This window comes from Macaca fascicularis, chromosome 15, assembly GCF_037993035.2.
Source record: "Macaca fascicularis isolate 582-1 chromosome 15, T2T-MFA8v1.1".
Taxonomy (NCBI): domain Eukaryota; kingdom Metazoa; phylum Chordata; class Mammalia; order Primates; family Cercopithecidae; genus Macaca; species Macaca fascicularis.
The window spans coordinates 52,509,499-52,532,769 of record NC_088389.1 but is presented as its reverse complement, the minus strand read 5'-3'; the positions used below and the strand labels follow the sequence as shown (position 1 = coordinate 52,532,769).

The 23,271-nt window shown below is 35.2% G+C and overlaps 1 protein-coding gene across 50 annotated transcripts in view; it reads left to right on the top strand.

The window, feature by feature from the left end:
- Nucleotides 1–23,271, top strand: part of FKTN (fukutin) — a 94,243-nt gene that overhangs the window by 19,749 nt on the left and 51,223 nt on the right. For 37 of the 50 annotated variants that reach the window (XM_074016933.1, XM_074016932.1, XM_074016930.1 and 34 more), the window contains 5 exons: nt 3,450–3,509; nt 7,952–8,155; nt 11,002–11,279; nt 13,685–13,817; nt 21,167–21,296. In XM_074016933.1, coding sequence (XP_073873034.1) covers nt 3,450–3,509; nt 7,952–8,155; nt 11,002–11,279; nt 13,685–13,817; nt 21,167–21,296 — 805 coding nt within the window. Of the gene's footprint in view, nt 1–3,449; nt 3,510–7,951; nt 8,156–10,073; nt 10,158–11,001; nt 11,280–13,684; nt 13,818–21,166; nt 21,297–23,271 lie in introns of all 50 variants that reach the window. The other 13 variants (XM_015436901.3, XM_015436900.3, XM_015436897.3 and 10 more) reach the window with 1 other exon arrangement.

Here is a 23,271-nt window from a genome sequence, read left to right as displayed (position 1 = left end):
AGGCCTCAGGAAACTTAGAATCATGGCAGAAGGTGAAGGCGGAACCAGCACTTCATATGGCTGGAGCAGGAAGAAGAGAGAGAGGGAGGAGGTGCTACAGTTTTTAAACAGCTAGATCTTGGGATAAATCACTCACTCATTATCACAAGAACAGCACCAAAGGGATTGTGCTAAACCAATCATGAGAAACTGTTTACATGATACAGTCACCTCCCACCAGGTACTACCTGCAACACTGGGGATTACAGTTCAATCTGAGATTTGGTGGGGCACAGATCCAAAGCGTATCAGGTGCCTATATGACCTTTAAATGAAGAAGGTGAATAGACAATTGGCTATATAAGTCTGGGTGGAATGGGTTGGGTGTACAAATTGAGTGTTGTAAGCATATAGATGGTATTTAAAGCCATACAACTAGATGAGATACCAAGGAAATGAATATAGATTTTTAAAGGGGAAGAGAGGAAGTCTCAACATCTGAGCTTTAGGACCCTCTGCATCAGGGAAGTGAGAAGAACCAGCAAGTTAGACTAAAGAAGTAGCCAGAGAGAAATAGAGAAAAAACAGAAATATGGTGATACAGAGAGCTAAGTGAACGAAGTGTTTCAGTAGAAGTGTTTCAGTAGGTAGGGGTTATCAACAATTCTTGGTATATCAAATAAGATAAGTACTGATAATTGACTATTGGATTTAGCAGTGTGCAGGTCATTGGTGATCTTCATGATGCTCAGCAGAGTGAATTTAAAATGAAGTGAGTTCATGGGAGGAGAGGAATTGGCGGCAATGAGAAGAGACAAACCATTAGGAGTTTTGCTGTAATGGGGAACAGAAAGTTGTTCTTTGGGAAGAGAGGAGTTGAGAAGTTTTTGTGTTTTGTTTTAATTATTAGTGTTTTAAGATGGAATAAATCATGTTTGTATACTGATGGGAATGATCCATCAGAGAGAGAAAAATTGCTGGAGCAATGTCTTTGTCCAGTCAAGGGAGGATGGGATTTAGTGCATAAGTGGAGAGGCTGGCTTTAGATAGGAACATAGACAATTCATCTGTTATGACAGAAGGGAAGTCGTATTATATGGATTCAATTCTTGTGCAGTGGGTGGGAAGATGTGGTGAGGGGCTTTTGAAAATTATTTTCAAATTTCTTTTTTCTCAGTGAAATAGAAAGCAATGCCATAAGTTGAAAGATAGGATAGGGAGGTGTTAGAGAAAAGAGGGAGAAAAGTCATCTAAGAGAATGAGACAGTTAATACACAAGGGGGATGTAGTATGATTTCTGAGCAGAATTAAAGCCCCACTTGAGATTAGTAGTCATGAATTTAAAGCGACATCAGCCAGGCATGGTGTCTCACACCTGGAATCCTAGCACTTTGGGAGGCAGAAACAAGTGGATTGCTTGAGACCAGCCAATGCAATAAGGTGAGAACCTGTCTTTACAAAAAATACAAAAATTAGCTGGGTGTGGTAGTGCATGCCTCTATAGTTTCAGCTGCTAGGAAGACTGAGGTAGGAGGATCACTTGTCTGGGACGTTGAGGCTGCAGTGAACTGTGATCACGCCACTGCAACAGCCTGGGCAACAGAGACCCCTGTTTCAATAATAATAGTAATAATAATAGTAATAAAGTGATAATCAGTCAGCAGCCACTTTAGCTGCACAATTGCAGGTGCAGAAGAAGTAGAAAGTTGGGCTTTTGCTGAGCAAGTAAAATGAAGTCAGATGGAGGTAAGTTGTCAGTGTGTACAAGAGAATGATTATGAAACATGAATATTTCTGATTGCATTTTTCATAGTAGCCACCAAAAAAGCTGGAAATAACCTAAATGTTCATCAATTAATGAATGAATATACAATGGAATGTTAGCCATAAAAGGAAATAAAGTACTGATTTATGCCAAAGCATGAATGAATGAACTTTGAAAACATCATGCTCAGTGAAAAACCAGATGTAAAAGGCCACATATATGATTCCATTTTTATGTAGTGTCCATAATGGGCAAATCCACAGAGAAGATAATTAGCGTTATGATTGGGACTGAGTGGAGAAAGGGGAGTGGCTGTTAATAGGAACATAGTTTCTTTTTGGAGTGATTAAAATATTCTGGAATTAGACAGTGGTAATAGTTGCACAACTCTAAACATACTAAAAATCACTTTAGAAAGGCAGATTTTATGGTATGTGAATTATATCTCAATAAAGCTATTATAAAAATAACATGCTCGTTCACTAGAAATTTGCTTATCCCAAACTCAACAAATTAAACAGCTCAGAAATATAGTCTAATCAACTAATGTAGGACTAAGGTGAGCAAGTAGCCATATTACAATGTTTGCAGTTTTTTTTCAGGTTTGAAGATTACGGTTGTTTTTTTCTCAAACATCCCTTAGTATTAAAATGTTATTGGTTAAGTTGCAGAGCTTGTGAGGAGAGACCAGTTCTGGCTCTGTCTTAATTACTTAGTATATTCATTTCTCCATCCCTTCCTCTCTCCTTCCAATTAACAAACCTTTACTAAGCTATACAAATCATCAAGCACTATCCTAGGTACTACTGGTGATACAAAGATGGATTGGACTTGGTCCCTACCCTTGAATGTGAGGTTTAATGGGGAAATGAGGTTTAGGAACTTAGAGCCCATTTCATTTTTAGGGTGAGGCTACTCTAATTGTTCTTCAGCATCCTCCCATCTATAGCTTATAGATAAAGTATGCACTCAAGGCATAAGAAACTTATTTGGATCTTCTTTAAGCTTGAAACATTCTTCCTGTTGTCTCTAGAACATCAGACATTCTTTCTCCTGTTACTCTAAAGTATTTTGGGGCTATCAGATGGAAACTCATAATAATTTTCTTTCATCTGATGCTCTAGACCTGAAATATCTTTTATAAAAACTTCAACATTCAAAATTATGATGTATGTTAGGTAAAGTGTGCGTACTGGTGCTATCTGCAAAACAATAATGTTTACCTTGCAGGATTGTTGTGAGGGGTCAATGAGTATACATAATCCATATATGGAAGTGTCAAACACACGAGCTCCTCAATAAACATTATACTTTATCACTTTGCCAAAGTCTACAAACAATAATTTTATATTTGGAGATATGTTGACATTGCAGATATAGCCATAGACCTTAACAGACAAACCCTAATTCCAAAGAGTTTGCCATTCATTGATGGAAATTAATTGATTCAGAGATGTTGACCATGTCTACCTTATTATTTAATAACTTAATTAACTTACTACAAATCTATCAATGTTTTCCATCTTGGATTTTCATATCATAAAAATGTAGAATTCTTAGCTCATGACTATGTGAAAAATAGATATTGGATAATGCTTTTTAATGATTATAAGCTAATTGTATTTTGAATCTCATGCCTAACCAAAATGTAATGTTATATGCTGAGCTTTGAATTTACTCAAAAGTTCTTTTGTTATCTTCCTAGAATGGAGCTGGTTTGTCAAAATCCAAAGGAAGCCGAATTGGATTTGATAGCACACAGTGGGTATGTAGAATAAACAAGAAATTTCTCAATTATAATGTTCGTTTAGTTCATTCATTTACTCCGTAAGTATTTGTTGAATGATGGTAGTAATAATAGCTACCTTGTGTGGTGGGTGACCAGTTGGTAGTGGCAGGTAAGGAACAGGCCCTTTACTGAGTGCTTTATGCAATGTCTTATTTAGTCCTTATAGAAACTTTAAGAAGTGAGTAAATATTGTTACTCTCAATTCACTTAGAGAGATTAAGGTTAGTTGACTAATAATTTGGTAAGACCAGATTCTGTCTGCCTCTAAAACCCTCATTCACTGAGCTATGGTGTTTCTCTAAATGAATGAATATATGAATCAAATATTCAGATGAATATTTGAATAAGGGACAAGTAATGATCAGGAATAAAAATCTATTCAACATAGTTCCTTTATAAGATGAGAGGAAACCAGCAATATACACAATATATCCTTGTTTTGTTTTACAAATTTCAGAACCTATGCACTGATAAAATATATTTTCCTATGTTTTAAAACTAAATTTAGAAAGAAAAACATTGCTGGGTTACTAATAAAACACAACATTTATTCTGTTAGTATACATTATGGGAATGACCAGACATTTCTTGATACACTTCAATCTTTGGCTTCTCTATAACCAGAGATGTGGAACTCTTTAAATTAGAGTGGATTTTCAGATCGCCAAGCAGTGGTCATTTTAGGTCATTGCTAACACCAAGTAGATTTTGAACTACTGTTTAAAAGTAAAGTTGGGGATATCCTCTTATCAGGCTTCCCAGCTCTCTAGTCTATAAGTATCAATGTAAACTTTCAATTTATTAAAAAATAGCAATTGTTTTGCTCTGTGAATTTAGGGTATTCTGAGGATAAAGGTAAGCATGATATACTTGGAATTTATACTACCCAGTCACAGTTATAAAGATTTTAGATTAAATTAAAAAGAAGTATTTTGTATGCTTCTCTGTAACTCTTCTCTACATCCATGCCACCCTTAGAAAACACATACATGTAATACTTGGACCAGATTTATCATCCTGTGGTTGAAGCAATTTGCTGAGATTTAAAATTCAGTATTTAACAGCCAAAGGCAATAGTGGTGATCTATCATACATTTTAACATTATAAGATGTGATGATACTTAGAGAAACATAAATTTTTCAGGTTTGCCATTTATTAGGAGTCTTCATCTGTACACTGAAAAGCAATTTCAGAAAAAAATTTAAAGTTGTAGTAGCTTCAGTTGGATAAAAGGTTTTCCTTTATCAGTATTAACCAACAACGTTCTGACAACATTCCCAAACCTTTTAGTAAATAGAGCAGTCGGAGAAGGTACAAGTTCACTGATACATTTTTAAATGGAATTTGTGAAAAATTTAAAGCTTAAAATAATAGAAAAAAGTAGCGTGACTCTATCCTTTTCATTCAAGAAATGATCCTTGAGGTGGGAGAAAATAATGGATTTTTTTCAAAGTCTTTACTTCCATGGTACTCAAGCAAAAAGTTGAAGAGCAGCTTACATTCAGTGAGTTCTCTTTATACTCTTTTACATTGAGGGGACTAAAAAAAATTGTAAATGTGGTCAGTGAATCACTATATTTGCAAAATCACAGGAAAGCAGAAGTACTAATATACTTCTAAACTTTTAGAAGGAATAAAAGGTGAAATCTCATCAATAGTGTGATATTGAGCCCTGGTAAAATTCTAGGGCTCAATGTTTATTGAGTTATTAAACAGATGACTTGGGAGCACTTAGAAAAGAAAATGATAATAATTAGGAACTAGTCTTTTACTAAGAGCAAGTCCTGCCAAGCCTTTTTAGGTTTTAATAAAATTTTAATACACAGGCAGATGAATAGGCTATTGTGGTCTCAGTATAATCTCTTTTCAACAAGATGTTTTTCATTCTTATAAACAAAATGAATTACTGAACGTCAGATGATAATATTGATTTAGAATTAATTGGATTTAGAATCAATTGAACACGTTTCCAGGGAGCATTAATGATTGTATTGATAACAACTTGGAGGATGTGTTTAGAAGGTGAGTTATAGAATCTCTCCTTGACCCTGACCTAATCTGTATTTCTATTAATAATGGTAATAAAGCTATGTGTGTTCATCATATTTGTATTTAACACCAAGCTGAGGTCCATTAAACAAACATTAAAGTACCTTTTATGTAGTAGTTCTGTTATCTCATCTTTCTTCCAAAATCATTTCTTTCTTGTTTTTTATCCTAGTGTAAAGCACAGAAAGCAATAACCCTAAAAGACACATACACACAAAAAATAGCTAAATTGGACTATTAAAATTTTAAACTTCTCCTCATCAAAAAACACCATTAAGAAAATGAATAAGCATGCCACAGAGTAGAAAATATTTGTAAAACATTTATCTCACAAAGGAAGGGTATCAGAGATATGTGAAGAACTCCCACACGACTCAGTAATAGATTTTCTGTTCATGCCTTTCATCAAGTTGAGGATGTATTTTATTCCTGGTTTGCTGAAAGTTTTAAGTCATGAATAGATATTGAATGTTGTCAAATGCTTTTTTCTATATTGAAATTATCATAGTTTTTCCCTTTTTTCTGTTGATTTGTCACATTTTATTGATTGATTTTCATATGCTAAAGTAACCTTTCATTCCTAGGATAAATACTATTTGGTCATGATATTTACTTTCCTTTTTTATCTTTTTTTAGTTACTAGAATTGATTTTCTAATATTTTTTTAAGTATTTTTGCATCTATGTTCTTGAGGGATGGTGGACTATACTTTGTTTTTGTAATGTCTTTGTCGGGTTTTGCTTTTTTTTTTTTTTTTTTTGAGATGAAGTTTCTCTCTGTTGCCCAGGCTGGAGTGTGGTGGTGTGATCTCGGCTCACTGCAACCTCCACCTCCCGGGTTCAAGTGATTCTCTTGCCTTAGCCTCCCAAGTTGCTGGGACTACAGGTGCACGCCACCACGCCAGGGTAATTTTTGTATTTTTAGTAGAGACAGTGTTTCGCCATGTTGGCCAGCCTGGTCTTGAACTCCTGACCTCAGGTAATCCACCTGCCTTGACCTCCCAAAGCTGGGATTACAGGCGAGAAAAGTTTTGCTATTAAGTATTGTACTGGCCTCTTAAAATCAGATAGGAAGTATTTTCTCCTGCTCCATTTTCTGAGAAAGTTTTTGTAGAATTGGTATTCTTCCTTAAAAATGATAGAATTCACCAGTGAACTGTCTTAAGTCTGAAGTTTTTCCTTGCTGTTTTGAGGGCTGTTTTTTTTTTTTCCTAACAAATTTAGTTTCCTTAATAGGTATAGGGCAATTCAGATTTTGTTTCATCTTGTGATAGTTTTGTTAAATTGTATTTTTAAAGAAATTTCTGTCATCTAACTTGAATTTTTTGGTGTAACATTGTTTATCCTAACTTTTTACTTAGCTGTTTCTCACACTGAGGTAATAAACCCCTATAAGGCAGAGATTATTGTATTCTTGGTATTTGCATAATACTGTACACTAAAAACAAATAATGACACTGATTCTTAGCTTTATCTCATGCTTTATCCTTAAAATTGATACTTTATTTATTTATCTTATATATATTTTTATGAGTTTCTTCAAATTTTCTGAATAAGAATTTATTCTTAATTTCATGAAGCACCTTTTGGTAGGCAAACATTCCTTTAAGTCTTGCTTTCACTGAAGTAGGCTTTTAAGCAATAGTGTATGCCAGATACTCTGTTTATCCTTGCTGCTCTTAGGTATTACTTACTCCTAAGTGTGATTTAGTCTGTTTTCATTCTACTGTTGAATTTTTGTTTTTTTCAGTAGGGGACCCTAGTTACTACCCAGCAGAGTTATATTTTGAAATATTGCGATATTAGAAAAGCATACATGGCAGTCATCAAACAGGCAGTGTATTTTGGTCTGAGTCTTTTGAAAGATTATTAAGCAGCATTACACACATGAAGAAAAATGGTACAAACAACTGATTTTTGTTTTTGAAAGATTAACAAGACTGATTTTTAAAAGCTGACAGATAGTTATCTCAATTTTGCTTGAAAAGATTTAGCTAACATTAAGAGAATAATTTTGTAAGCCCCACATTTTCATGTCAGATACCACTTCCTCTGTGAAATTTCTTCTCCTTTTGATGTATGGCAAATTTGTAGCTTACTGGTCTGTACTTTTATAATATGTTGTATATGTTTTTATTATAGCATATTTCACCTTATATTGAAAATGTTCATCTTTCTTAGAAGACTGCTTATTGAGAGCAGAGACCATATGTGCTATTTAATCATTTGTATTTTTTAGCACAATGATAAGCATAGTATCTATTGGGTAAATACTCTGCATTCTTATGCAATTAATGCATTAAAATGTTATAAAATAGGCTGTTGTGTTGGCTTACTGGAAATACGAAAATTCTTTTTCTCTCAAACAGCGTGCAGTTAAAAAATTTATTATGCTAACATCCAACCAAAATGTACCAGTGTTTCTTATTGATCCTTTGATATTGGAATTGATTAATAAGAACTTTGAACAAGTCAAAAATACTTCTCAAGGCTCCATTTCACAATGCACATTCTTCTGTGTTCCAAGAGACTTTACTGCATTTGCACTGCAGTATCACCTATGGAAGAATGAGGTAAGTGATTTGCTTTCAGATAATGGAATGTCTCTCTTTTTACAAAATAGTATGGGTTTAGGCTGGTTTAAAATGCAAAACATTAAAAAATTTCCTAAAACACTTTATAAATTGTATCAGGAATATTTTCAGCTATAAATAACAATACAACTAATCACTAAGGCAAACAGGGGATTTCTTTTTCTTATATAATGAGAAGTTAAAAGGTTAGTGGCTATTGATATTAGTTTAGCTAGCCACTGATGTCAGGACTTGTGTCTCTGAAATTCTTTATTCATTTACCTCATTATCACAGGATAGCTGTCATAGCTCCAGATATCACATCCATGTTCACAACAGGAAGATGAGAGGAAAGATTCTGCTTTTTTGCCGGGGGACATCTTCTCAATATCAGTATTTTTAGGTCATTTCTGTTGAACTGTTTGGTATCTCATAGGAAAAGCCTACAAGGCTTATTTTTACAAAGAATATTTTATAATGTCCCTTTATTTTCCCCAAATGAAGTTCATAGAAATTACAACCCTCCTATATACATAATTCCCCAAATCAATATAATGCGTTAACTATAATATAACCTAGAAATAAAAGGAAATGGTATGTATTTCAGTGTGCAGATGTTCCAGAATGACTATACTAGAAGACGTAATAAAGTAATTCCGATGCTTGTATTTAGAAGTAGGATCACAGAATGTGTTAGCTACAAATATAAACTCATATTATGAATGATATTGTTGGCAATATGATTTTCCAAATTAGCGCACAAGTTTCCAACAACAAAAAAGTAAAATTGTTTCTCCGTTGACGTGACTATTGTATTCCTGAGAAATAAAGGCTCAGACAATTATAAACAAATTTTTTACTACGTGATTATCTGACAGGACATTTGAAATTACATAGTACACAGGATAGATTTTCATATTTTGGATTGTAGGATGTCTAGTGTTCTTGGCCTAGGACTCTAAATGCCAGTTTATTATCATGATAAACCAAAAATATCCCCACAAATTTCTAAAATGTCTGTTGGGTGCAGTCCCACTTGCCTTGAGAATCGCTATTTTAGAAGAAGGGGAATATGCCACCATTGGCAAAACTGATACTACCTTAGTCAGAGGAAGAAGCAAAAGCTCAGCCGTACCCAGAATCAGCACATGGGTTCAAGTTTATTCTTTGTTTGTTTGAGACGGAATCTTGCTGTGTCACCCAGGCTGGAGTGCAGTGGTGCAATCTCTGCTCACTGCAACCTCCGTCTCCCAGGCTCAAGTGATTCTCCTGCCTCAGCCTCCCGAGTAGCTGGGATTACAGGTGCATGCCACCACACCCAGCTAATTTTTTTTTTTTTTTAATAGAGACAGGTTTTCACCATATTGGCCAGGCTGGTCTTGAACTCCTGACCTCAAATGATCCACCCACCTCAGCCTCCCAAAAGTTTATCCTTTTGTACATGTGCATCCTGCTATTCAAGAGATTCAAGAGTCCTTGGATAGTCCCCCCCAAAACTTCCCCCAATGTGGAACTAATCAGATTGTTAGATCTAATAATGAAAGGCTCCATTTGCATGTGAGTTTTCTGTGTTAATGCCATTACCATAAAGTGAGCAGACCTCTGCCAGGGCAACTGGAAGTGGACTTTTACAGCACAACCTTGACCTAGGCCTTTACACCAATTGATCAGATCAACTATTTTGTTCTTTACTTATCTTGTTGATAGTTATAAGAAAGCAAACCATATCATAATTCTGCCTATTTTGTCTGTCAGTCTTTCCTCCTATAACCCAAGGTCACATTCCTCTCAAGTTGTGGCTGCCTTTTAAATATTTCCTGAATTTGTCAGCTGATAATGCCTTTCTTTTATTCTATTCAGTAGTGTCTTTCTCTGAATTGGCTACCCTCACCCTCAGTCAGTGCTTTCTACTTCTTAGGTGTACCAAGAAAGAAAAGGGAAAAAGGGAATATTACAGTTGATAATGAAACAAATGATGTTGGAAAATGAACCTTGTCTTACAGTATGTTTGTTTACTTTCTAATAATTTGCATTATGATGGTGTTCTATTATGGTAGTATTTTAAGATGCTGGGATGTAAACTCTGAGATGAAAGAACTACTTTTTTGAGGTACTTTTGAAGATAAAGATTATTAAAAGTTGAATTAAGGATTACAAGTTTAATTTTAAGTGCTGTCCTTAAATCAACATTTACTTTATAGAAACTAACCAGAAAACACTGATATGAGCATTCTCATTCCAAGGAAGGGATTTGTATTAATTTTCATAAAGAGAGTGTTTTTTTTTTTTTTGAGACAGGGTCTCACTCTGTCACCCAGGCTTGAGTGCAGTGGCACGATCTTGGCTCACTGCAGCCTTGACCTCTCAGGTTCAAGCGATCCTCCTGGCTCAGGCCCTCAAGTAGCTGGGACTACAGGTGCATGCCACCACACCCCAGCTAATTTTTTTTTGGTATTTTTTGTAGAGACAGAGTTTCACCATGTTGCCCAGGCTGGTCTCAAACTCCTGAGCTCAAGTGATCCGCCTGCCTCAGCCTCCCAAAGCGCTGGGATTACAGGGGCGAGGCACAGAGCCCAACCCATAAAGAGTCTTTGGCTATATCTTTCCTGCTACATACTTTTTGTTATGCTAACATAATAAAAGTATTTTTGCTACTTTCCTTTTTTCTCCCACCACTACCTTCTGCCCATCACCTTCATTTAAAAATATTCTTACAGAGCAGATTAGCACAAAAATATGGCTCAAGTTCAATGTAAGAATCACTTTTGTTTTGCTACTAGTATTTGGCTTTAAATATTCCGTGTTTAAATGTTGTTTCTTGATGTTTGATGCTTCTTTGATTCTAGGAAGGCTGGTTTCGGATAGCTGAGAATATGGGATTTCAGTGCCTAAAGATCGAGAGTAAAGATCCCCGGCTAGACGGGATAGACTCACTTTCTGGAACGGAAATCCCCCTGCACTATATCTGCAAACTGGCCGCTCATGCGATCCACTTGGTAGTCTTCCATGAGAGGAGTGGCAACTACCTCTGGCACGGCCACTTGAGACTTAAAGAACACATTGACAGGAAATTTGTTCCCTTCCGAAAGTTACAGTTTGGTCGTTATCCAGGAGCTTTTGACAGGTAAGTTCAGAGTCAAAAGGTGAAATGTGAAATGAGTGTTGTTCAGTCATAATTCTTGCAGTGTTTTTACATTTGAGTATTGAAATCTAATATATAATTTATATAAGTGTTTATAGTAACATTGTTCTTAATGCCTCCAAATTAGAAGCAACCCAAATGTCCTTCAACAATAAAAGGATTGGCTGGGCCCTGTGACTCATGCACATAATCCCAGCACTTTGAGAGGCCGAGGCGGGCAGATTACCTGAGGTCAGGAGTTCCAGACCAGCCTGGCCAACATGGTGAAACCTCATCTCTACAAAAAATACAAAAATTATCCGTGCATTATGGCAGGTGCCTGTAATCCCAGCTACTGGGGAGGCTGAGGCAGGAGAATTGCTTGAGCCCCGGAGGCGGAGGTTGCAGTGAGCCAAGATTGTGATACCGCACTTTAGCCTGGGCAACAGAGCAAGACTCTGTCTCAAAAAAAAAAAGAAACAAAAAACAACAACTATAAAGGGATAAGTAATTTTTGATATATATATATATTCATATAATGAAGTATTACACAGCAGGGAAAAATAAACTAGAGGTCTATGCACATCGTGGATGAATCCTGCAATGCTGAATGACACAAGGCACAAAAGAATCTAAATTCTATTATTACTTTTATAAAAAATTCAAACACCTGCTAAATTATGTTCATAGGTGTACACCCTTACAGTAAAAGTATTAAGAAGGCTAAGCAAGAGGTACCAAAAAAGACTAGATAGAGGACACAGAGAACTACAGGGAAGCCGGAAGAATTTTATTTCTGTGGTGGAGACTTTGGTGTTTACTTTAAAATTCATTATTTTGTGCCTTTATGTTATGCACTTTCCTGTATATTTTTTAAAACCATGTGCAATAATTTATCTTTGGCTATTGCAATAATAAAAATGTTTCTTGTGAGAAACAGTTATTTGAAGGAACTCATGTAAAATTTGATTAGGTTTAGTTTGTAATGTTAACAATTACAGGACTAAAAACATTCTTGAAGTTATACTTGGAGTATGAGGTTTCTAACCTAGAATTGTCCCTTTTATTCTCCTTTTGAAATCAGCAATAATGATGTTACAGTCTACTTTGAATAGCAGAATCTGATGTAAAGGTAGCAGTAAATATTTGTAAGGATTTTCACATTAAAAACTCCTTCTTAGCAACTTCCAGTGAGATAATTCTTATCTGTTACACTTGAGAAGTGTAAGGGTATGTTTATTCTTGCCTTCTTTAAAAAAAATATTATATATATGTTTTCTCTTTCTCTTTCTATCTGGAATCATGTGAGATTGCCTTCTTGTTAGTACTTAAAGTCACATATTTGAGAATGACTGAAAAAGGTATTCAAAACTGAAGTCTTCTATATTTTTTGTGTATTGAAAGTCAAAACTTTTCTGAACCAAGCCATATTTTCAAAATTAAATGATCAAAAAAAAAAATGAGTAGAGATGGAGAAAAATACTTTGTTTTTATTATTGACTTCTCTTATTTTAATAAAAAATTTTAGTACTCACTGTTCTCTTACCACTTTTTTGCATGTTTTTTTCTTATTCTGTATTTCGAATAACCTTCTTTAGGGAGACATTATCTTTTAGTTTTTTTAAGTTTTGCGAATTTATTTCAAAGTTTAATAACTCAGTAAAGTTCAAAATTGTCAGTTACTTATTAAATATAAATGTGTAACAATAGATAAAAGCTATCTCTACATTGTACAGTTTTATATGAATAGGAATGGAAAACTCTCAAATAATATTTTTAGAGCATGGCATCCAAAATACATAAGATAGATTTGCAGATTAGCATTTTACCCATTAATGAGATTCTCAGGCCATTGTAATTAACTTGTGTGACTTAAGTGTTAAAAACATTTACTTCTCTAAAAGTAAACTGATAATTAAAAATTATGTCACAAAATTTTTGTTTCTGCTTAAAATGACAGTGTATATGAACAAGTACAACTATATTAATATATAAATACGTTAACCAAAATAATTAAAACTCAACTGTTTGAGGTCAGATTTTTCAAGGTCATATTAAAATTGCTAATTGATATCTGAAGTAATTGATGAAACTATGCTTGATGTTTAGGTATTTTGCTAATGTTTGATATTTGTAAGAGGCTACCAGTATTCTGGGTTAAATCCTTTTAATAAATCTTTTTAAAATTATTTATTATTATTATTTTTTAAAATTTTACTTTAAGTAGTAGGATACATGTACTGAACGTGCAGGTTTGTTACATAGGTATACATGTGCCATGGTAGTTTGCTTCACCTGTCAACCTGTTATCTAGGTTTTAAGCTCCTCATGCATTAGGTATTTGTCCTAATGGTCTCCCTCCCCTTTTCCCTGACCCCTCATTAATAAATCTTAACTTTTGTTTTCAGGCCAGAGTTACAGCAAGTTACTGTTGATGGACTCGAAGTTCTCATTCCAAAGGATCCAATGCACTTTGTAGAAGAAGTACCACACTCTAGGTTTATTGAGTGTAGATATAAAGAAGCTCGAGCATTCTTTCAGGTTAGAGACAACCAAATGTGTACTTTTAAATTAATTAAAATGTTGGGATTATTTTTAATATTTGAAGGTGGGAAGAGGAAGGGGCTTATGGAAAATAGAAAAGTAAACATCCTTTTTTGATATGTCTCTTTTCTTCTAGATTGTTTTCTTTCAGTTTTTTAAAAAGTAGATTAAAAATTAACCTTAAGAAACTATTTTCTAAGTCAATAGGTTGATATTTATTTATTATTTGAATAAATTTAATAGATTTAGCACTGGCTTCTGCCTTGAGTTAAGATAGCGCATTAACTTTGTAAAAAGTGGTGTATTCTCAGTCCAAGTAGGATAAAGCCACTATAGAAGATGGACTATGTAGATTTAGAAAAGACTTCACGAAAATACAGTTTGTTTCAGAGTTGGCATTGAATATGATTTTTTTTTTTTTTTGCATGTATGAAGGTTTTTGAAGATAAGTGCTACACAAAGACCAAGTGCTTTTAAAACTTTGTTCTCTTGCTGCAGCTTTCAATTCAATACACATTTATTGTGTTCCCCTGGCTTCTGGCCCTGGGGATATAAAAATGATTTTGAGAGGCATGAAAGTTCAGCTCTAAGAGATGACATAAAACACAGAGATACAGTGAAAACAGGCAAATTTACAGTGGCGTTTTGGTACCCGAATTCTTTCACTTGCCCTTTATTTTCTGGGGTTCCCTGCCAAGAAAACTGTATCCATGAGGGCTATAAAAATGAAGTACGTTACTGTCAAGTGCACAAGACCCACAAATCTGAGGTTTCTCTATTCTAGTGTACTGGCACCTAAAGCCGAGTGGCACCTAAACCCAAGTGGGCCTTCCTAGCCCTATTTCCTTAAGTCATTTTGGAGCTGTGACATTTATGCAGCCAGCCTCATGAATAAAAAGCTGAAAAACCACATGCATGGGTGGGCCTACTGTAGTAGAAAAGTGCTGCCTGACATATGCCTACCACGTAATAACAGGAAGTAGAAGAGATGGAGTTTTGTGCTTAAACTTGACCGCTCTTCCTGTCCTAAGGGAGTTTGCTGTGGTTGTCATGTCTATTATAGCAATTATCACAGTGAATTATGAATATCTGTCTCGTCCTCTTACCAAATTTTATGAACTGCTTGGTAACAGGAGTGTTCTTTTATTTACCTGTGTTGGCCCAGTATCTACTGTACCTGGCACAAAGAAAAGCTCCAGTAGGGTCAGTTTTCAAATTAAAGTGAACATACATGTATTTGAACACTTGATGGCGCCAAACAGTCTTAAATGTAATGCTTTGGTGTAAAACGAGCAATGAATTAATCTAATAGATCTCATAAAGCAGCCTCCTGTCTTTTTTTAAAATAATTTTTAAAAAGCACTTTTAAATACATAAAAGCTGCAAGTACAGTACCAATAGCTTTTTTTTTTTTCTGAACCACTTGCGAGTAAGATGTTGACCAGATGTCCCACAATTTCAAAAAATTTAGTATTTTTTAAAACAGAGGAACATTCTCTACATGTCTTGATATGAAAGCTAGGAAATTAACATGTACATTTTTACCATTTAATCCCTATTCAAGTTTTGTCAGTTGTCCCAGTAATAACCTTTGTAATAAAAGGATTTGATTCAAAATCACACGTTGTCTTAATTTTCCTGTCTCCTTAATCTTCTTCAGTCTGGGACAGTTTCTCAGTTCTTTTATTACTTTCATGACTAATACTTCTGAAGGTTACAAGCCAGATGTTTTGTGCAGTGTCCCTCATTTGGGGTTTGTCTGGGGGTTCCTCATGTTAGATTTAGGTTATACTTCTTTAGAAGGTATAGAAGTGGTGCTGTGCTCTCATTACATCTCACTGGGCACTGCATAATTTTGATTTGTCCCATTACTGTTGATATTCACATTGTTCACCTGATTAAAGTGCTATCTGAAACTTCATATCTTTACCACTATGAAGTTTCTGGTTTTTTCCTTTATAATAATAAGCGTCTGGCAAGAAGTTACTTTAAAACTATGTAAATATTGTTTTCCTCATTACATTTTCAATTTATTTGTTCATATCAATATAAATTAATGGTTTCCTATTTTACCCTATGGGTTATAGTCCATTATTTTCATTATGTATTTTGATCTTCAGATTGTTCCATATTTGGCCAGTAGAAACTCCTTCACAATGCTGTGTCTTTTTACTTGTCTCTGTTATTTTTTGAACACTTTATTACTTTTTGGCACTATAAGATATTCTGGGTTCATCTTATAATTTTCCTACCTCCACCCTGGGAGCAGCCATTTCTTTAAGTCCTATTTCCTTTTAGAAGCCAAGACCCGGATGCCAGGTGTATCCATTGCTATTTGGGTTTTGCTGCAGGAAGTTTCTCTCAGTGGACAGGGGTAGGGTGTGTATGTCTGTGTGTATTTATTTCTGTATCTATGTATTGAAACCTCTGAATTCACATTGATATCTCCAGTCCGAAGTTCCAATTAAACAACAGAGTTCATTTCCGTATTTGCGACTCCCTTCTCAAATCGTGAGAAACCTGACTCCCATTGTCCTTAATGTTTACTTAGTTGTTCAGTCGCCCTGTATGTAACCAGTCTTCCAACACGTGTCCTCCCCTTCCTGCTCCCACCACGTGGCTGTTCTTCTCACCCTACCTGGGCACTGCTATACCCTGCTGGACTGCACCCAGGTAGAGGCACTCTTCTTACCCTGTTCAGGCTCTGACTTCCCACACCTGGCTGCTCTTCTGCAGAGAGGCTCTCCTCACCCTGCTTGGGCTCTGACTTCCCACCCTGGACACTCTCCTACCCTCTTCATGTGGGTGCTCTCATTACCTGCCCAGGCTCTGACACCCCATATCAGGCAATCCCTTTGCACAAAAACCTTTCTTGCTCTGCCCCATCTGATGGTTTTAGTATCGAATAGTTCAGGAAGAGAGGGAGACTTTATTTACTTTTAATTATTTTCTCAATCTTCCATGAAGTTCGAAAACTAGAATAGTATACATTTTCCTGAATTTGATTTTGTTTTAGCAAAAACCATCACAAAGATAATTAATGAGCTCCAGCCTGTTGAATATCAGTGAAAAACCAAAAGGAAAGTTGGAAATACCTGTACACCTGGCCTAGGAATATCTAGATAGCAACATTCTTGTTTTACTTCTACTAATTTGCTCTAAGATTTTGGGTGATTTTCTGAGCCTTGCTTTCCTCATCTACAATAAAAGTTGGTACCTTCTGTCATGTTATTCTTTGATATAAGATTTGTGCTTTTGGATTCCAGGATTCTTCTTGGGCTTTGTGTCCCCATTCATTGGCTGAACAGGAAAAATCAAACATGATATTTAAATTAGGATCTTAATTTTGTCTTTTTTTTTAGAGGTATAGTAATCCTGAGATTTGTACTCGGGATTTATTTTTATTGGTTTACTTATTTATTTTATTTTTAACTTTTAAGTTCAGGGGTACAAGTGCAAGTTTGTTACATAGGTAAACTTGTGTTGTGGGGGTTAGTTGTACAGATTATTTCACCACCCAAGTATTAAGCCTAGTACCTATTAGTTATTTTTCCTGATCCTCTCTCTCTTCCCACCCTCCAAAAGGACCTACTGTGTGGTGTTCCCTTCTATGTGTCCATGTGTTCTCATCATTTAGCTCCCACTCGTAAGTGAGAACACGAAGTATTTGGTTTTCTGTTCCTGTGTTAGTTTGCTAAAGATAATGGCCTTCAGCTCCATCCATGTCCCTGCAAAGAACATGATCTTGTTTATGGCTGCATAGTATTCCATGTTGTATATATACTACATTTTCTTTATCTAGGCTATCATTGATGAGCATTTAGATTGATTCCATGCCTTTGCTATTGTGAATAGTGCTGCAGGGAACACATATGTATGTGTCTTTATAATAGAATGCATGATTTATATTCCTTTCAGTATATACCTGATAATGGAATTGTTGGTTCAAACGGTATTTCTGTCTTTAGGTCATTGAGGAATCATCACACTGTCTTCCACAATGGTTGAACTAATTTACACTCCCACCAACCATGTATAAGTGTTCCTTTTTCTCCACAACCTCACCAATATCTGGGATTTTTTATTTTATTTTATTTTATTTTTTTTACTTGTTATAGTAGCCATTCTGACTGGTATTAGATAGTATCTTATTGTTTTTTATTGCATTTTCTAATGATCAATGATGTTGAACTTTTTTCATATGATTGTTAGCCACATGTATGTCTTTTGAAAAGTGTCTGTTCATGTCCTTTGCCCACTTTTTAATGGGGTTTTTTTTTTCTTGTAAATTTGTTTAAGTTCCTGATAGATGCTGGATATTAGACCTAATACATGGTTTGCAAACCATAGTTTGCAAAAATGTTCTCCCATTCCGTAGGTTATCTGTTTACTCTGTTGATAGTTTCTTTTGCTATGCAGAAGCTCTTTATTTTAATTAGATCCTGTTTGTCAGTTTGCTTTTGTTGCAATTTCTTTTGGCCTGTGCCTATTTTTGCCTGTGCCTATGTCCTAAATGGTATTGCCTAGGTTGTCTTCCAGGGATTTTATAGTTTTGGGTTTTACATTTAAGTCTTTAATCTATCTTGTGCAGGATATTTTTAAATGAAAAAAAAAGTATGTGTACTAAAATGTTTAAATTTTGTAACAGATGTTTAATGTATATAGCTGTATGCATGTATGCACTTTAACACATACAAGGATCAGTTCTAAGAAATGGAATTTCGGGCTAGGTGTCATGGCTCATGCCTGTAATCCTAGTACTTTGGGAGGCCGAGGTGGCTGGATTGCCTGAGCTCAGGAGTTTGAGACCTCCCTGGGCAACATGGCGAAACCCTGGCTCTACAAAAAATAAAAAAAATTAGCTGGACATGGTGGTGTACATTTGTAATCCCGGCTACTTGGGAGGCTGAGGTAGAAGAATCACTTGAACCCAGGAGGTGGAGGTTGCAGTGAGCCAAGATCATGCCACTGCATTCCAGCCTGGGCAACAGAGCGAGGAGACTTTGTCTCAAAAAAAAAAAAAAGAGAAATGGAGTTTCTGAGAGTGTCATGTTAGGAAAAGTAGATTGGGGTGGGAATATGTCCATAGGGCGGCAGTACCAGCAAGAGGTAACTATCAGACCTGATGTTTTTGTAGAGCACGAATTTTTCATATCTGCTTTTTAATCCTTTCAGTCACTCTGTGTAATAAGGCAAGGATTATCTTAACAGGTAAGAAAATTGATCTTTCAAGATGTCAGTAACACAGTCATCGTTGGTTGAGCATGGACTAAATCCTAGGTCTCCACCTCTTAACTCCAGGCTTTTCCTACTACAACAAGCATTAGAACATGTATCTCTCATTCCAGTCATTTATTGTAAGAGCATTTATGGCTTTGAGGAAAGGGATGTATTCAAAATGAAGGAATCATGTGTAATTTGTGTATTCTGTAGACAGTGACTTATCTGCAAGAAATTCTTCTTACTGAAGGTAGGGTACTTTTTGCTTAAGATTCATATAGTCCATCAGGAATCTATATTCTTGCCTACTATATTGTAAAAGAATTACAGGATATTTTAGGATGTTGCAGGCCTGGGAGGGGCTTAGTCAATCATTTATTCATTTGCCCATTCATTAGTATGTGTTTTCCAGACATTATTTGCCAGGCATCATTCTAAACCTGTAGATATAGTGATGAAGAGATGTAGTACTTGCCCTCAGGGAACCATCTTTACGGTCTAGTGTGGGGAATATCAAATAAAATTGATGATTAGGATTAAATATGATATGAATTATAGTAAAAGTATTTACAAGTGGTAACTATCATAAGCTTGTTAAGGAAAAAGATAATTCATTTGTCTTTGTATATCTAGAACCAAACATAATTCTTTGTTCTACAAATGTTGAATAGAAACACTTCCTGAATAGGAACATTGGAAGAATAAATACATATGTCTTCCTGGGACAATCAGAGAGTGTTTTGCAGAGGTTGGAGCTGAGACTTGAAAGATTTTATTGGTCAGGGCCATATCAGACAAAGGAAACAATAGGTGTGGAGGCTTGAAAAGTTGTGGTATATTTGAGGAGTTACAAGTTATTGTGGTATATTTGGGGGTTTACAAGTTGTAAAATGAAGTGTGAGGAGAGTGCAGATGAGGCTGGACCCCAGTAGTCAGGAACAAGAACACAGTGTTTATGTCCACCAGGACAAGAAGTTTAGATTTTGTCCCATAGGTAGCGAAGCATCACTGTAGAATTTAGAGTGCTTTCCTCAGCTCCAGAACACTCTAAAAATGAAGAGAATCAGAAAACCAAGATGAGTAAATGGTATCTATGGCCTTACAATTTGCAAGACATTTTTCTCCTTTAATCTTCACAGCTGTCCTATGAAGTATAATAATTATCTTTAAACAAAAATGAGAAAATTAGATATAGGAGAGATTTGTTTATTCTTACATTATTTCATTCATTCAACAAGTATTCAGACAGTACTCTACCCACTGGAGATATAATGATAAAATGAATTCACTTTCCTTATAGAAAGTGAAGATGATGTGCATATGATTACAGCTAAAAAGAAGTATGCTAGATTTGATAATCTGATTCAAAATCTCAGGCTCTTTCTACTATACTACACAGTCTCTAAAGACCAATAGAATCACTGAGTGGTGAAAACATTATTAAATTCATTTTGTTTCAGCTCTGTTTGTAGCTCTCATAATTAGCCTTATTTTTGTCCTGACTGTCCAGCTACTAAATTGCAATGTAGAGGAGGGAACTGATAAAAGGATGTCTCAGCCTTTGGGAATCCTGGTTCTATTCTTTCCCTTTTAATTTACCTCTCCAAGAATCTACTTTTAACGTGTTCATTTTAATGTGGGACAAACAAGTAACTATAAAATGTGGTTTTTATAATAGAAAAAAGATTATATGGGGTTAGTTTTGTTTTTTTCTCTCTTTTCTTTTTCTTTCTTTCTTTTTTTTTTTTTTTTTGAGACAGTCTCATTCTGTCACCCAGGCTGGAGTATAGTGGTGTGATCTTGGCTTACTGCAACCTCCACCTCCCAGGTTCAAGTGATTCTCTTGCCTCAGCCTCTTGAGTAGCTGGAACTACAGGCACGGTCCACCACTCTCAGCTAATTTTTGTGTTTTTAGTAGAGATGGGTTTTGCCATGTGGGCCAGGCTGGTCTTGAACTCCTGACCCCAAGTGATCCACCTGCCTTGGCCTCTCAAAGTTCTGGGATTACAGGCATGAGCCACTGTACCCAGCCTGGGGTTAATTTTCAAATTTAATTCAGATGCCACAGAAAGATTCCTAGCAATTTAGAAATGGCTGTAATAGCTGACGATTTATTATATCTGTAGCAGTACCTTGATGATAACACTGTGGAAGCCATGGCCTTTCGGAAGAGTGCAAAGGAATTACTGCAACTAGCAGCGAAAACATTAAACAAATTGGGAGTACCATTCTGGCTGAGCAGTGGAACTTGTCTAGGTAAAATTCTTACGACTTTCCATTTGTCTTTTTGTCATTTTTGTCCTCTCGCTTTAGGGATTTCTACTTGAGATGACAAAATATCAGTGATATTTGAAGGGTCATATGTATAGACAGAATAAACATGAGTGCATGCAGCAAGGATCTATTGATTTCCTTAAAGAAATTAATTTGAGAATTATAAAAAAGAATGTTAGAAAGGCCATGTTTGTGTTTACTAAAATGTATAAATAATATGTATAAAATTTATATCAGAACATGTAGACTATACAATAGTCCCCCCTTATCCATGGGCAATACATTCCAAGACCACCAGTGGATGCCTGAAGTCTTCGATAGTACTGAGCCCTATATATGCTTTTTCCCTATACATACATACCTATGATGATGTTTAATTTATAAATTAGGCACAGTAAGAGATGAACAACAATAAATAATAATAAAATGGAACAGTTTTAACAATACTATAGTAAAAGTTGTGTGAGTGTGATCTCTCTGTCTCTCAGAATATCTTATTTTACTGTGCTCACTGTTCTTCTTATGATAGTGTGAGATGATAAAATGCCTACATGATGAGATGAAGGGAGATGAAGGATGTAGGCATTATGATGTAGTGTTAGTCTACTATTGAAAACTTCCTGGGCAAATCAAGGAATGTTTTGCAGAGGCTAGATCTGAGCCCTGAAAGATTTGATTTAACACTTCTGAATTATTTCTGGAATTTACCATTTAATATCTTCAGACTGTGGTTGACCACAGGTAACTGAAACTGCTAAAAGCGAAACCACAGATATGGGGGGACTCTACAGTTGATTCTCAGATGATCCTTAAATTAGCATTTTATTAGCATTTTATTATTTCTATCCCAAAGATTGTTTATTGCCTTTTTTAATAATTATGAAAAACCCTCTATTTTGTTACTTCTATACCATACAAACAGCTTGCATTGCACCAAATGTTTCTAATGAGAGGAACATTGAAGGGCGTGTTGTAAGGTCTTCCATCAACCTTTCCTAGGTCGTTGGTAGTGTCACTAACTAGACATCACTGTTCATCTGACATGGACATACAGACTTTTCTTAAGCAAGTTGCTATTAGAATCTGTGAATGATTTCTGGGTCTCTGTCCACTGTCCATTAAATCAAACTTCTTTGGAATTTAGAATTATTTAGAATCTTAAATTTTGTTTTGTTTTTATTTGTTGTCTCTTGATTATCATGATAGTTAATTATAGCTGTATTTTCTTTTTCTTTATAATAACCATATCTGTACAAAAGTTAATTCAACTCCTGCCTTTATAGGGATAGGGTTGCCATCCAATTTATTGTTCAATTCAAGAGTTTTAGAGTGAAAGGAAGCACCATTAATAATTGTGTTGGTACAACAGACATAAACTGGAATATATGGTTATCCTATCTATTAGCCTTTGTTGAAAATTTACATAGTTCTTCCTGCCAAGTAGCTTACCACTAGAATAAGCCAAAAAAAAAAAAAAAAAAAAAGTACATCTCACACATCTATGTGATATTTGCTTTAAGGTTTAAGTTTTTAGAAACAAGATTGTTTTATAATGTGTGTCATCAAAGACACTTCATAGTCATTTGACATGATTTGTTTTGAGTTTTCAGTCCCATGGTTTTCTTGACTTAAGGGCACTTATGAGGGAGTTGTATTAGATGATATTTAAGAAAACTTCTATTTTTAATTGTTTATAATTCTTTAATAGAATTATTTTAGAATTTCAAGCAATATTAACCAATAGCAATGCCTATAAGGATAATCGTAATCATTTATTTACTTTTGAAAGAATTGGAATGAAATGATTAGAAAGATCATAGGGGAGACCCAGGAGTCCTTAATAATATTAATGTATATGTTTTATTTCTTCAAAACAATGCTATAGCAACGAATTAAGAGCACATACATGGTAAACACTTAGAAATAATCATTTGGCAGTGTGTTGAAAATTGAAGCT